At 39.6% G+C, this 15,883-nt stretch overlaps 1 protein-coding gene across 1 annotated transcript in view; it reads right to left on the reverse strand.

The window, feature by feature from the left end:
- Positions 1-15,883, reverse strand: part of pggt1b (protein geranylgeranyltransferase type I, beta subunit) — a 28,127-nt gene that overhangs the window by 3,338 nt on the left and 8,906 nt on the right. The window contains exons 5-8 of the mRNA XM_020920591.2: positions 15,700-15,832; positions 12,636-12,681; positions 8,413-8,597; positions 8,008-8,116 (exon numbers count right to left, since the gene is read on the reverse strand). Coding sequence (XP_020776250.1) covers positions 8,008-8,116; positions 8,413-8,597; positions 12,636-12,681; positions 15,700-15,832 — 473 coding nt within the window. The remainder of the gene's footprint in view (positions 1-8,007; positions 8,117-8,412; positions 8,598-12,635; positions 12,682-15,699; positions 15,833-15,883) is intronic.

Below are 15,883 nucleotides of genomic sequence, written 5' to 3' on the forward strand. Positions count from 1 at the left end.
TTGTCTTTTTTTAGCTTATGCTGCACCATAACTCTTACCGTATTTTCCACACTACAGGGTGCGCTCTTAAGGATCTAACCCCATCAAAAAACGACTGCACGCCCCACATTCCAGAGCGCCCTATACACGAATCCACTCGGGTGTCCCAGTACAACTTCAGTAAACTACAAAGCCGCATCACCCGCAGTGCACGCAAACACACACGGAGCAGACAGCGACCGCGTGGCAAAAAACACCCACAGCCACACTCATCACTCCACGCCGACGAGGAACGGAACGGAGGAACGAACTGAAAAAGCGAGTGCAATGTGCCACTTCTAGACACGACTGAACAACTGAGTCACTGTGAACACGCCGACAATCCGTTGGTCCCAGACAGCACCCTCCCTACACGCCACAACTGAACATAGCCCAGAGTCACCGTGAACACGACAAACAAAGTTCCACTGACCCATCACACTGTTGTGTTTCGTCTGGTGCGGTTTATATGTGAAAAATGTTCGAAAATAGACAATTTAATGATCAAAGAGCAAAGAGACTTGTGATTCGATATATTGTGATGGTCCGCAATATTATTGTGACAAATTTGACGATACCATATCACGATATTTCGGTTATGGTTACATCCCTACTAATTTCTGTATAATATCATGACCAGACAATATATAAGACGTACGGCTACACAGTTTGGGGGAAAAGGGCATTTTTTCTAGTATGGTTAACCAATATGTTTATTCTGTTGAGTTAAGACTGAAATATGAATGTCTAAACTAATACAATATTCTCCTGTATTTAAGAACATGTTCGTAGAGATTGAAGGTTTCATGTCACAGATTAAAAAATATATTATTTTGTTAAATAATAGTGATCTTTGTGATTTCTCTTTTGCGCCCGTTCAACACTGGATGGTAATTACAATTATTCCCACAGCCATGAGTGGTTCTATTGTTTCCGCATTGTGTTAGTTTTACTGCGCTGGCCCTTTAAGGACATATAAATAATGTAAACCAGAGGCATGCCTTATGGAAACTGCCCTCCCCTGGGGCCTGAGTAAAAGCACTGAAGCCCCAAAATGGCCGACTGATTGAATTATAATGAAATGACAGCTGATTGTATGTGCACATTAATATCACTCAGAAAACCATTAGCCCATAGACCGAGCGCCACGGAAACTACTCTGAGTCAAGGAGACACGAGGCAGGGCAGACTGTTGTTGATCTATAGAATCAATATAAACAGTTAACATAGAGCAGAGGCAAGGACATGTACAGAATATTTATAATCACGTTTAGTTTTTATATATGGGTTGAATTCAGTCGTCACACACAGATCCAACTCTTCAGAAAGTGTACTGTAAAGCAAATCTCTGTGCCAAAAAACACCACTACACACTAGGGATGTAACAATAACCGAAATGCCGTGATATCGTATCGTCAAAAGTGCTCAAAATAATATCGTGGACCTTCACAATATATCGAATTACAAGTCTCTTGGCTTAAATTCATTGTTGTGATGCAGCAAGTCAAAAAAAGAGAAAAGAACTACATAGACCATAATGCTTTGCTCTGTTTAAGTGAAGGAATAACTGCTAATAGTAACAATATTTTTTTGAATGTTAGTTCTTTGGATGATGACAGAACCAAAGTCTTGTGAAGGCATTTAAAAAGCAAAAGTAGCATACTGTATTTTCCACACTATAGGGTGTGCTCTTAAGGTTCCAACCCCATTAAAAAACGACTGCGTTCCCCACAGTCCAGAGCGCCCTATACACAAATCCACTCCGGTGTCCCAGCACGACTTCATTAAACTACAAAGCCGCACTACCTGCAGTGCACGCAAACACACACGGAGCAGACAGCGACCGCGCAGAGAAAAACACCCACAGCCACACTCATCACTCCACGACGACGAGGAATGGAATGGAGGAACGAACCGAAAAAGCGAGTGCAATGTTCCGCTTCTAGACACGATTGAACAACTGAGTCACTGCGAACACGCCGACAATCCAGCGGCCCCAGACAGCACCCTCCCTACACGCCACAACTGAACAAAGCCCAGAGTCACCGTGAACGCCACAAACAAAGTCCCAAGTTTCGTTTAAAGTCCGGTGTGGTTTATTTGTGACAAAGGTAAAAAAATAGACCATTCAGTGACAGTGCGCCTGATAATCCTGAGCACCCTATAGTGTGGAAAATACGGTATTCACAATAATGTTCTTGCCTTCACCAAAGATGATAATGAATAATAAATATTCTACTGTGAGATGTATATTGTGAAAATATCATACCGAGAAATTTGGATATCGTTACATCACTACTACACTCTGCCTTCATCTGTATTTCTAAAACATTTTTTAAATATTTATTTATTGCAAACTGAATCCATCAGCCATGTGAGTCACTACATGAGCCTCTGGGGTGAGAGCAGATTGGTTGTGCAGGGGTGGTCCAATCTGCTTCACTTCTTTCTGAAAAAGGTGAGTCATTTTGAAGATACTTGAAGATGCTCTAAGTAAGGAGACAAACAATGGCAATCTAGAAACAGAAATTGGATTAAAGAATTGGATTAAAATAAATGAATTTGGCTTTAAAATTGGAATAAACCACCCACTTACTTTGGAATCAAGTTTAATTCCAAATAATCATTTTAATTAGAAATTAAATGTTTATATGGTCTTTTAAAAGAGGAATTCATTTTTATTCAGAATTAAATAATTTTTATTTGGAATTAAAGCTCATGTAAATGTGGGAACTGTTATCTCTCTGTATTTTTTTTTATACAGATCAGTCTGGTTATTATTTTGAGCTTTGGAGAAGTTATAAGGCATTCCCCCTCTTTCCCGGCTCAAGACCGACTAGTGACCACTTCACTGGTACTGCAGCTCCTGGAGCTTGGGCCCAGAAAGAATTCTCCAATAGAAGCACAATGCATTTTTTGGGAATTCAAAATGCCCGTGTTCGACTGACAGGGCATCGACAACTTTCAAAAAGGTCGGATTTTGTAGGAACTCTTTTCTATTTTCACAACATAAACTTAAGCACCTAAAATTTTGTTTTGTAAGACTTAGCCTCGCCCCGCCCTGAGCCCGTGCAGTACAGTTAGGCCTGCCCTGATAATTACTGTATTGATTTATCATTCAGTATATATATAAGCTGGAACATTTTGGGACTCTTTATCAAATATACATTTTCTCTGAGCTAGTGAGGACTTTTTAGTTCTTTTTTTAACACTATACAGTTGGAGCAGTTGAAGATCGAACAAGTAACTTCTATGACTGATCATAAATACAAATGAATTAGTGTTTCATTCTTCTTTATTGCAACTCATCTGTTCTTCTTAACAATATTGCCCCTTAGAAGATGTTTTTTGGGGATTCTCCTGCTTTAAAGAGATTTTGTCAGTGGCATAAAAAAGGTTCTGTATTATCATTTATTGGCAATATATCACACTTCAAAATTTTTGATGGTGACAGGCCTATGTACAGTATGGGTAACATTTAGGGTTTCATAATGAACACTCTTCTTAAATACAAATATTATTGAGTTGGATAGATGACACTTTTGAAAGAAAAAATATACACCGTCTCACTTTAGTTGGGTTTGATCCTTTATTGCACACTTGTTTTACATCTGCATATATCATAGACATACTTCTTTCATGCACACACAAGATTATTATCAGATTTTTGGAGTTCTAAGATTAATATGATGCATGATTTTGCTCTTTGCCTTAGTCAATCTTAAACATCCATAAATGAGATAATAATCAGGTTTTGGTGTGCATCTAAACTTCGCCCATAACGGAGCGCAGGGAACATGGATCTTCTAGGTTATTTTTTCAGTTTCGACTGCTCACTAGCGGTCATACTCAGAGTGGAAGACTTCTGAGGAAACTGTCAGGTATGAAAACATTCTTGGACTGAAAAGTGTTGAGGTGATAATTTGGGCTCATTTGCTTGGAGTTTGGTTGTGCAAATGTTGGTTTGTGTGGTTTAATAGTAGTGAACTCGCAAGTTTTTGGTTTGTCATCCAAGCTGAACTGAAGCAGGGGTCTTTTGAGGGGAGGATTTGACAAAAGTCCACTGGTGTTTCCATGGTGGATCGTGAGCCGTCTGGTGGAGCCGATGGTGTGATCCTGAGTTCTAACACCATACTCTCGAGTACTGGGCCTGGAGCTCGGGGTGCCATGGGACTGGGTGTATGGAGACTGGTATGTGGATCATTCTGAACGCCTTGCTGGTCCAGGATATGAGTGCCCCCCTCTGCTGTTGAAGAGGTCCCCTGTCTCCATGACTTTGGAACTCTGGATGGAGTTGGCGTGTGGCTCCAGGAGAGGAGACATATCTCTAGTCGAACCAGGTTCCTCCATTATATTTTTGGGGAAATTCTGGTATGATTTAAAAGCACTCTCCTCAAGCTCACGGCTCTTCCTCAGCTCCTCTTTGAGAATTTTCTCTTCCTTTTGATAGGTGATAATTTGCTTCTCTAAGGCTCGGATCTTCTCGTGCAGCTGTTGTGTCTCATCTCGCTCTCGTACCAGCTCCTCCGTTAGCGTTTCCCACACATGGATTAAACCAGGCAGGGACCTCAACTTTCCATCTTCTTCTAAATCTTTCATCCTCCTTTCCAGATCATCCACCCTAGCATTCAGAAGGACATTTTGGCTCCTCAGTTCAGAATTTGTTTGCTCCAGCTCATTCACCATCTTCTGAAGCTCACAGTCTTTGGCGGAGTTTTCAGTTTCTCTTTTGAGAACTTCTGCCTGGTGTTTACTGTCCATTTTCTGCAGTTGGAGAGCATGAGACGCCTTCAGCTGCTCCTTTTCATTTGTAAGTTCCTTGAGATGTTTCTCTCTCATCTCACCTATGTTTTTCTGATGATCCTCCCTAAGCTGCTTTAACGTCATCTCCTGTTTGTGCTCCAGCTCTTGACGTTCTGTTTTTAATCGTTCAGCCATCTTTCTGCTGTACTGTTGCAGCATCTCATTGCATTTGGCTTTTCTCTCCTCTTCCATGTCTTGTTGGCAAGAGTTTAGCGTTTCACTGTTGGTTTTCTGGAGTCTTTCCTTTTCTGCAGCCAACTCCTCTTCTAACTGAGCCTGCAGTTGTTCCAGTTTTTGTTTGTTGCAGGTCTTAATTTTCTTTATCATTTTTTCCTGATTTTCTTTTAGTTTTGCTTTGAGGCCCTTAAGGGTGTCATTACTTTCTTTGCTTATGATTTCTTCCTGTCTCTTCAGATCAGTTTGGAGCGTTTCTCTGAGTTCTCTCAGATTCCTCCTTAAGTTTGGCTTCCTCCTCTGTCCGGCTTTCCAACAGTATTCGACGTACATTCTCAAGTCTCTCTCTGTTCTTAGCTATTGGGAAGTGGAGGAAGCAAACTAATTCAGTGCTTGCCATCATTCCGGGTGGATTAACTAAAGAACTTCAGCTGCTAGATGTTGGTGTCAACAAGTCGTTCAAAGTTAAAGTGCGAGCTGTGTGGGAGCAGTGGATGAGAGAAGGCGAACACACATTCACCAAGACAGGAAGACAGCGCCGAGCGACTTACGCCACGGCAATATATCGTGGACGCCTGGGCCTAAGGATCAGTATCAACTGTGGTCCGAGCTTTCACCAAGACCAGAATCATCACTGAACTGTCAGGGAACAGTAACAACACTGACTCGGATAATACGGGAGTGCTGGACGTAATCGCCCAACTGTTTAACTCAGACACTGAAAATGAAGAATTTGAGGGATTTGTGGACGAGGAATGAACTGAAAAAGTGAGTGTAATGTGTTATTTTTAGTTATAATCGAACAATTATGAGTTATTGTGAATACGCCAACAATTTAGCGTCTCAGAAACAGTATATTTTTACGCGTTACAGTTGAACAAAGTTGAGAGTGATTGTGAACACGTTAAATAAAGTTTTGACTGACTTTCAAACTTGACTGAATCCAACTGTTGTGTTTCGTTTAATGCGCCTTATAGTTCGGTGCGGTTTATATGTGATAAAAGTTCGAAAATGGACCATTCAATGACAGTGCGCCTTATAATCCAGAGCGCCCTGCGGAAAATACGGTATGTCCATCTACAAATGAACCACAATACAATCCTTTCCTGGTTCATGTCAATTCAAATTCATTCAAATTCTAGAGTTACAACCAGTGCCTTCTGGTCCCACACAGACTGCACTTAAACATGAATGGCCCCTTTGTGCTGCATTCAAAACCGACTCTCTCTGTCCAAAATAACTCTGCATTGTTCAGAAATATCCACTATCTTTTGTTTGTTTGACGATATTGTACCTTTCCGGCTTGTTCCTGTAACGGGAGAATTGCTACCGCTTGTGTCCTCGGGCTACCCATAACAATCATCTCATCAAATACGCATGACACTAAACGCACACACTGGAGTTTAAAGTTACCGCAGCCTTTCCACTGATCTGCGAGCCAACCTGGCAACCGCAGCCGCACCCTGAGTCCTCTGCACCTGCGGAGGACGGGCAGGGTAGAAACTGGCAGAGATAAAGACGACCAAAACTAGAGATCACGCAGGTTCTGTAAGGCATTTCTGTTGGCGGAGTGTTCAGCAGTTTCCACACGCATAAGCAAACGCAGACAAAGAAGTTTGTCTGAAAATTCAAGAAGAAAATAGAAAATGGATTTAAACAATACATTTTCAGGAAACTATGATCAGCCCAACACTTAATATATATTCATCCTGTTCAAACTCCAGGTATAGAAAAACGCCGTGTCAGTTGAATGTTGATACCTGAGATACTAAAAGCATCGAGAGTTGTACAGGAAATCTCAGGTTAGTGCATGTAACATTTATTCAATTAGTTCAGTCTTTCGCTTTTTCCTGTAATAATAATACCCAGGTAATTGTAGATGGGCTTTGCAACACTGCCCATTTTTACTTTTAACAGTATTAAGCTTTTATGTTAACTGTGATTTTGCGGCAGGCCATTGCATACACTTGTTGTGTCCTTAAGCAAGACACTACACCCGCCTCACCTTTAGTGTCTCTGAATGCTGGTGTATCGTTTTGTGTTTATGAAGGTGAATATGGAACAACAAATGAGTCCGTGTATTCATGCATTTGTTCATTTGTTTTTCAAAATAAAACCAAAAATAAGAAGATGAAAACAACAATTTTCTTCATTATTTGTCTATTATTATCTAAATAATTTGTTTTTTCAGGTTTCAATTTTGTGTTTAAATGAATAATGGAAAAAATGACTTAAACTGCTATGCCGAATTTTTGTGTCGCATATGAACTGAACCAAGACTGAACCAGGACTAAAACAGGACTAGACGTCGTCTAAACCAGGTTCTGGTTTAGGACTGAGAGCGGGACCAGACCGGGACTGAGACAAGGACTGAGCCCGGGACTGAGCCCCGGACTGAGACCCGGACTGAGACCGGTTTAGTCCTGGTTTGGTCCTGGTTTAGACCTGGTTTGGTCCACGTTTAGACCTGGTTTAGACCTGGTTCAGTCCGGCATCGCAGTTTAAGTCATATAAATGGGAAACGGCCGTAATCCGTTTTTTCCATTATTCATTTAAACACAAAATCGAAAACTGAAAAAAACGAATCAAACTCGGCTCTTAACACGCACAGTCCATACCAAATAAACAAATTATCTCTGATATAATCAGCTTTAGTTGCCAGCAAAACAACGCTTATATGGACAGAAAGAGTCAAATAACTAGGATAATCAGATAACACACACCAAAATTCTTATTTACTTATTGGGTTAACAGCAGAAGATCATCAAAAACTCCTAGTGATGTTGTACTTGAAAAACAATTAATTCTAAAATAAGTCTTTCAGTCTTCAATATTTGCTCTGTCATTTCCACATTAGTTTGCCCTTTTTGCATAGTTTTCCTGCAGCGGTGTGAACATTCAGACAGAAATCAGAAAAAACAAATCAGATGTAACTGTTCACATGTCATTTCAATAATCAGATAATCAGATTTTCAGTGAGTTTTGTAAAAAGGTTAGACACGTAGGCAGTACCTGGATGACTGTCGGGCCATTTGGCGAATCCTCCCACCAGCCGGTCCTGAGTGGAGAGGATGAAACTGCGATTCTTCTCAAAGTGAGTGAACTGGAACACGTCCAAGAGCTGCGGCAGAGGAGAGACGGATGCCAACAAGGTGATTCTTTGATGGAGATGAAAATAGGGCTACAAAATCATGCAAGTTTTCAGCAAAAAAGATAAATAAGTTTTTATTGCACTGTGCAATAAAGTAGCTCCACAAACCTGACTACACGGTGACACTTTAACTAACCCTACCCTGTATTAGTTTATCAGTTCATGTTTCAGTCTTCTCTCAAATGTTTTCAAACTGAATAACTTTTTTATAATCACAATCATGTCATAAATTTTTTTTTCTCTCTGTACAGTCACAAACGCAGTACCTCCAGCGTGGCTCCGACCCAGAAGGAGTAGCAGGTGTCCACGGGTTTGTTTGGTCGCCCGTGGAAACCGGTCTGCTGCCTCATGATGCACCAGCGCCGGATCCGGTCCAGCTCCTTATGACTGAGAGCCTCCTCCAGACGCCCCATCAGGCACAGGGAGGCGATGGAGCAGTACGTCCACCCACCTGCAGACAGACGCAAAGGTTTAGTAGAATTACAAATGTTTAAAAAAAAAAAAAAAAGACTTGGAGCTCTATATGAAAAAATATGGAAGGAAAAGAATTGCACCTGAATTTTACTTCATTAAAAGGTGCAATTCCACAGCATGGCATTAAACCTTTCTATCTTCATGGAGACCAAGTTACAGGTCAGATCTGTGGAGAGGCGACACCGCTCACAGTCAGAATGTTTGTTTTTCTAGCTATTTTTGAGCTATAAAACCACCTGTAACTGAATAAATGTAAGGTAGACTGTTTAATGTCATACTGTGGAACATTCCAGGAAGAGCAATGACATCTCCATAGAAACAAGCAGGTGACGGATCCCCAACGAAAAAGTTACATATCGCAAAAAAACAAAACAAAAAACAACTGACGCACAACTCCGGGCGCACTGGGTAGAAGCAATTAGAAGAGATGAATTCAAGATTATTCCCAAGAGAACATACGGTCTTCATTTTACTGCTGATCACATTTACTTCAGTGGGTTTTATCACAGTCTGTCGGCGAGCCCACTGTCCCATTCTCTCAGCGGCAACGTCCCACTCCTCTCTCCCAGTGCCCCCTTCTCTTGGGCGGCACACGGGTACCTGCTGTGCCTGGGAGAGGAGGGACGTTCTTGCTGGACTTTAGTCGGCCATGTCACGCACTGTGTTGTATTAAGTTAGAAAATCTGCTTCTATATCATAATAAAATTAAATGTGAATGTAGTGAGACCAAATGTCGGGCCTTGTTTGTCATTTTATTGATCTTCTCAAAGCGGCACACATTCTTTCAGTATGTCATATCAATATAATCTTCATTTGCTCGCAGATGTTTACTATGAAATCACATTTTATATTTTTATTTTTTCTTCTTTCCCATGTCCTATAGCAACTGTAACTGTTGATTTGGGAAGAAGTATTAATTATTTCCTTACCTGCTACCATGAACATAATTTGTATAAGCAGCACAACACAAGAAACTTATAAAGCTGCAGAATGTGTTAAAAAAAAATCCTTCAGAATCACTTTTAGGAAGGTCTTGACTATGTATTACAAGGGTGTCCAAACTTTTTTCATCAAGGGCCACATATCTAAACACAGACCAAGCAGAGGGCCGATCAAGGGCCACAGACTGGTGCTCAGTGCAGTGAATAATTGAAATATGTGCATGTTTAGCAGGTTAAAATGAGCCGTCAGTCTTTATTTACGCTAAACCACACATGAATATTCAATATTAGTTTTATCAAAGTAGATTTTCAAAAAAACTAAAAAAGTAAATGTTTAATTGATGTAAGGTAATTTGGGCCAAGTCACCTGGAAACCTGAGAAAAATTTGTCCAAGGGCTGCATTTGGCCCATGGGCCGTAGTTTGGACATGCCTGATGTACTACATTGAAATACGTATGATAAAATCCTGAAATAGTTGTGGCACTCACTGTTTTTTTGGGGGGGGTTTATGTATATACAGTAACTAACTTAGATTCACAAACTGTACAATTCAGGGGGATTTCCTTCCAAACGTCGTCCTGGTTTGTGACGTAAGTGTGAATAGAGCCCACTGCAAGGAGAAAATTCAGTTTGTCGACTGGACAAAAGTTTATTTGGTTGAAGACTGTAAACAAGTAGGTGTGTTAGTTTCTGAGTAGTTAGTTAGCTCCTCCATGTAGACAGATATAAGGAAGTGTCACCAGCAATCTAACCAGAACTGAAGAACTGAAGAAGCAGCTTGGATGAGCTGCGAAACGTCTTCAACCAAACTTTTGTTTTGGATTCCTCGCCATGGATTCTACCTGGACGACTGAGGGATTCTTCACACAATAGAGCCCATTGTAATACAGAAATCGTTAGTCTCGAGGCTTTCCCTTCATATCAATATCGAGTATGATCTTGTCTCCACAGCTCTAATAGTTTATCAGTTGGAACAGAAGCCCTCAAATGTTATCATCTTTCCAAATTATAATCTTGTAGATTGATTCTTCCCCCAGATGTCAACGCTACTGTAACGATTATCCGCAGAGCCTTCCATCACCTCCCTCCCTCTTCTCTGTCAACAGCTTTTACGATCTCTGCTCCTCTCAACACATTAAAACCTCCTTATCTGTGTTCAGGCACGTGCGGGGAAACAAACAGGAGCCGGGGCCAAGTGTGTGTGGGCTGCGGGCGTAAATCTGTCCAGATGTTGCTGTGTAATCAACCAATTTAAGATCACTGTCTGTAAAAGGTAAAATCTGAAACGGGAAGTGGATGTTGCAGGGGAAATCCGACGTCATAAAACAGCATAAGGATAATTACACGTTTCAACGGACAGTAAATGAAAAACGAGAAATAAAAAGCAACATTTCCTTCAGCAGAGTGGAGGTTATGCAGCCAACTAGCATGCTAATATCGCACCAGCAGTACTTTCTGGGTTGTGAATAATAAAATGCTTCAATGATTTTACAATATATCTGTACTGAGGAAAGACAATTTTAATTTTATTACATGAAATAAAACAGGTAGAGCCACTTTAAAGACAGTTTTGTACATGTTACTATAGGGTAATTCTACCTCAATTCACCCCAAAAAAATGCAATTTGAACCCTCACATTGTCCAGATGCAAAGAAATCTGGTGTATGGGTAAGTCATTAGCCTGATTCATCAGCTGGTTTCACTTCATGGAAACCGTATGACCTCGCAGCATTAGGATTCGTTCGCTCGACGGTAGACGGGTACTTTTTTTATTTAACCAATCGCTGCTATTTGGTCGTGATGTACGTAATGCGCAGCTAACGGGGCTAACTTGGCTTTTTCCAAATCCCGTAGAAAGAAGGGCAATAACATCTTTCTGCTTGATGAAATTCACCAAACATTCTCTTTATTCTGGCTTTAAATCCTCGAAATCGTTGCCAGCACAGAATGTATGGGTCTTCGCTGATTGGCCGGTGCCCGAACTTGCACTTCCGGGGTTTTTTTGAACCGTCTAGTGTATTTCGATCCCTGACCTAGTCGCTGGAGACAAATTAAATTGAGCGGATGCACTAGGTGGTGAGTCTGGCTAGTAAGTCATAGCCAAGAAAGCCCAAAATCTCACATTTTTGCAAGATCGGACCAACAGTTTCACCGATATTGCAATGACATTTTTTCATTTTTTTGCGTGGTTCAAATTGCATTTACTCAGCAACTACTGGTCCAATATCCAAAAATGAAGGTATCTCTGGAAAGGGGAAAGCATAAGGAATCTAAATTTTTGCATTTGAGTACATTTGATCTATGTTTTGACCTTGAAATTGACAATAAGGGACACCCCGACCTCAATGACAGCAACAGAAAAAAATTATATCTGGGTTTTCTTTTTTTGTTTTCACACAAATTTACCTAGAAGTTCACTTACCCCCATCTAAAGACATGCCAAATATCCATTCAGTGTATATAGCTATACATTTTTTTGGAAACTGTTTACAGATTTGGATTCCTTATGATTTCCCCTTTCCAGAGATACCTTTATTTTTGATATCAGACCAGTAGATGCTGAGTAAAATCTGAAATTCAGTGACTACGCAAAAAAGTTTAAAAATTAAACTGCGATATCTCGGAAACCATTGGTCTGATCAAACTAAAACGTGAATGTTTGGCTTTTCTGGCTATGATTTACCCATATACTAAGTTTCATCAAAATTTGACAAAGGGTTTAACTCATGTGGACTGACCCTACAGCCGTTTGACCTCATTACAAATTATTCAGCGTTCTTGGTTATATTTTGACTTTAACCTTATTTCTCTAAAGCACACACTTTCTACTTTACTGTGGATGTGTAGAATCACCCTTTGTGTCTCTGAAAACGGGTTTAATTTGAGCAGGGGATTAAATGAGCACAGCGTATCTACAGAGACGGGATTTTAATGGATAATCCTTTAAACCAGTTAGTCCTGTAATACATTTTTAAGACCCCAAAACAAAGCCCATCTGATGTCTAAACCTCTGCGCACATGAGAGCTAAAAAAGGTGACTACATTTAAAGATAAAATAATAAAGATTCTTACCGTGAGACTCGCGGCCTGCTCCTTGGCCAAAACCGCTGTCGTAAGACTGTAGAGACAGATGTTAACATTTACAGCATTTTTCATATTTAATTTAATTTTCATTTTTATTTAATTCTCACGACCATTGTATATGTTATGGAACACAAACACAGATATAAAACAGAACAATGAAATACTTTACTTATAAATAAAGGAAGGCCTTTTTCTAAAATCACAGAGTTTAAAGATTTTGGTATTTTGGAACAAAGAGATAAATTTGTGCATTGAAGAGAGTACAGCATGATGTTTAGGCAGATATGTGAAAAATCCCTCAGTCATCAGGTTGTTAGAGTGCGATGATTGTCACTCCATGTGTTGGGCACTAAATTGTTGTGCACAAGGTTACGTGCCGTTATAAAATATACGCGAAGCCTCACTATCCTGCATGTCAGAGCAGCCAGGCATTGTGGCTACCTGTTAAAAATGTTAGCATGTCTCCTCTCGCTGTCTTTGCTATCTTGGTGAGCTATCGGTGGTAAATCTGTAAGGCTGACCACACAGGCTGAGGGCACGGGCGAGGGTCCCTGTGAGAGCGACCAGCTGCAGAAGAATCAACACAGGTAGAATCCATAGCAAAGGAGAAAAAATTTCTCCTTTGCCATTTAGGCAGATACCTCTTTCTACATTCAGCAACTTAACCCAAAACATCCTCCATAGGTCTCCAGGAAGAACAGCTGAATAGCTCAATTAAATACAATCAATCAATTAATCTGCCCAGGGACAACAGGTAGAAATTAGCTCTGGTGCTACAACCTGGTGCAAAGTATCTCTGTTAAGGTTATTGTATATTGTGCACTGTCCCTGTCTCGTTAAATAAATAAATAACTATTCAAGCATGAGATATAATATAATGTAATCACCTGTGCAAAGACTATCACAAAACTAATATTTGATGTCACAGGAAGTCTGTCTGTCACACACATAGGAACATTTACACCAGGGATGGGTAGTGTAATAAATTGTATTCAACAGTAGAAAAAAGATGGGCAGATTATAATATTAATAATATTGTGAATGTTGTTTTGAAGATATATACTCAATATCTTTTTAAAAATAATTTATAATACAAACTGAGCCAATTAAAATGTAAATGGAAAAACCTTAAATACGGGTTTAAAGTGATATTTCTGCACTTTCAGAAAATCATCTCATCTCATCTCTAAGAAAATTGTCTGTTTTTTTCCCCATCCCAGTGTCTATTACCAAAGCATTATATTTATGTACGCAATTACAGGCCATACACCGTATCAGTATCAAAATCTAGGCCAAGAAAACCAAGGTCAGGGCTGCTTTTTGTCGAAGTTTACATTAAGGCGACTCATTTGACAGCTGGTTTCCTCCTGAGTGTTTAACATGTAATTTTATCAGAGAGAGAGTAAGCCGGTAGTATCAACCACACCCCAGCACACAACAATACAAAGTCATGTAATCAAACACGACAGACTAAAACACCGATCCCAAAATAGAGACAAGACACGAGAGGATCAGTCTTTCCCAGAACCAAAAGACGTCAAATGGCTAGTTTCACTTCCTTTTTAAGACTTTTTTGGTTGATGAAAGAAGAGGATTTATGTGAAGTTAATCTTTATAAATATTCAATTCCACAGCTACTTTTGATGTCCAATAATTTAGAATTAGGATTACAATGAAAAAAAAAAAGCATGTTTAAACAAAAAAATGGTAGCACAGACACCGTAATAACATGGTAATTTAATCTGTTCATCCTTTAAAATATGTACACATTCATGCTATGAGCGTGTTTTGTTTTGTCTTTTCCTGCACTAAAAACACAATTTGTATTTGTTAACTTTAAAGCAGACCTAACACCCAAACTCTGCCCACAACCACATTTCAGTGTCATCAGTTTAAAAGGTATCCACACTTCAAACTCTGTCCCTGCAGCCAGGTGTTTGTGATCAGAAAAACTGAAGAGACTGAAGGCAGGACAGACTTATAGAGTTAAGCATTTAGACCAGAATGCTGCAAAGTAGGGATGGGCATTTGATAAAATTTTCTTAATCGATCGTCGGGAGATTTCACGATCGATTTTTGATTAATCATTAACATTTTTTATATTACAATTATCATCATTATAATTACTATTACTAATCTGCATAAATAAACTCAACTTCACAACATATAAACCATAACCACTATAGAACCACATCAGCCCGTTTGACATTATAATGTGTTTAATGCAACTTTGACACATTTGTTTACATTTTACAGAAAGTAAACTTAAGACCGCATGGCTCATTTGCATAAACTGTAAGCGCTGAAAAAACAGCTCTTTGTGGGACTGTGAGGCTCCAGTGTTTGTGCTGTCAGACACAGCCTCGTCTCCTTATGCAACGCAGAGCAGCCTACATTCGGTTTGTCGATTAAAAATGAAAGTGATCGACAAAATTCTTAATGATCAATTATCGATTAGTCGACTAATCATGCCCATCCCTACTGCAAAGTTGCCAAAAAGTAGTACATTATGTTAGGAAAACACCATATACACAGTTAAACAGCAAAAAGTGGATTTGGTGTTTAGTGTCAATTTAAAAACTCACAGAATAGAAGTACTTCTGCTTGACAGATAAACATAAACACTTGGCACATTTCTAATATTTTGGACCTTTTATTGGCCAGTTTCTAAATTACAAAATATATATACAGTTTTGTTTTTCTGATATGCAATCCAAACTGAATGAGCTTTCTTTTTTGTTAGACCTTGGGATGGTTGACAATATTTATTTTTATTTTTTTTACGTTTTTTTAATAAGTCAGCAAGTACTTTATGTTATTTTATATGTATTTATCAGCAGGGCCAATATTTCTTGAAGGAAGTTTACGTTATATTGTTCATTTCACAGTAACTCACCAAACTCGTGCAATTTTTACTTTTTTGGAGTGCCTGGAGTTGGTTTGCGCTTTAGTTTTGATCCTTTTTCCAAGAGCACCCTCTACCTACTCCTACTAACAGCCACATTTTTGTTCTTTAAGTTTATTTTATATTGTTCATTTCACAGTAACTCACCAAACTGCTCCTAATGTACTCGATGGCTTTCTGAATGTCCATCCCAGACCAGTCGTCGAGCATGTAGCAAATACTGGCCGCACAGTAAATGAAGCGAATGTCATTTTCGCTTCCCTCAGGCACTGCGTAAAAACTGAAAAGACACAAAACACAATGGCTCCATTAACACAAGACTATAGATTAT

Source organism: Boleophthalmus pectinirostris, unplaced genomic scaffold, assembly GCF_026225935.1.
Source record: "Boleophthalmus pectinirostris isolate CB_2022bp ecotype Guang Dong unplaced genomic scaffold, ASM2622593v1 HiC_scaffold_4, whole genome shotgun sequence".
Classification (NCBI taxonomy): Eukaryota; Metazoa; Chordata; class Actinopteri; order Gobiiformes; family Gobiidae; genus Boleophthalmus; species Boleophthalmus pectinirostris.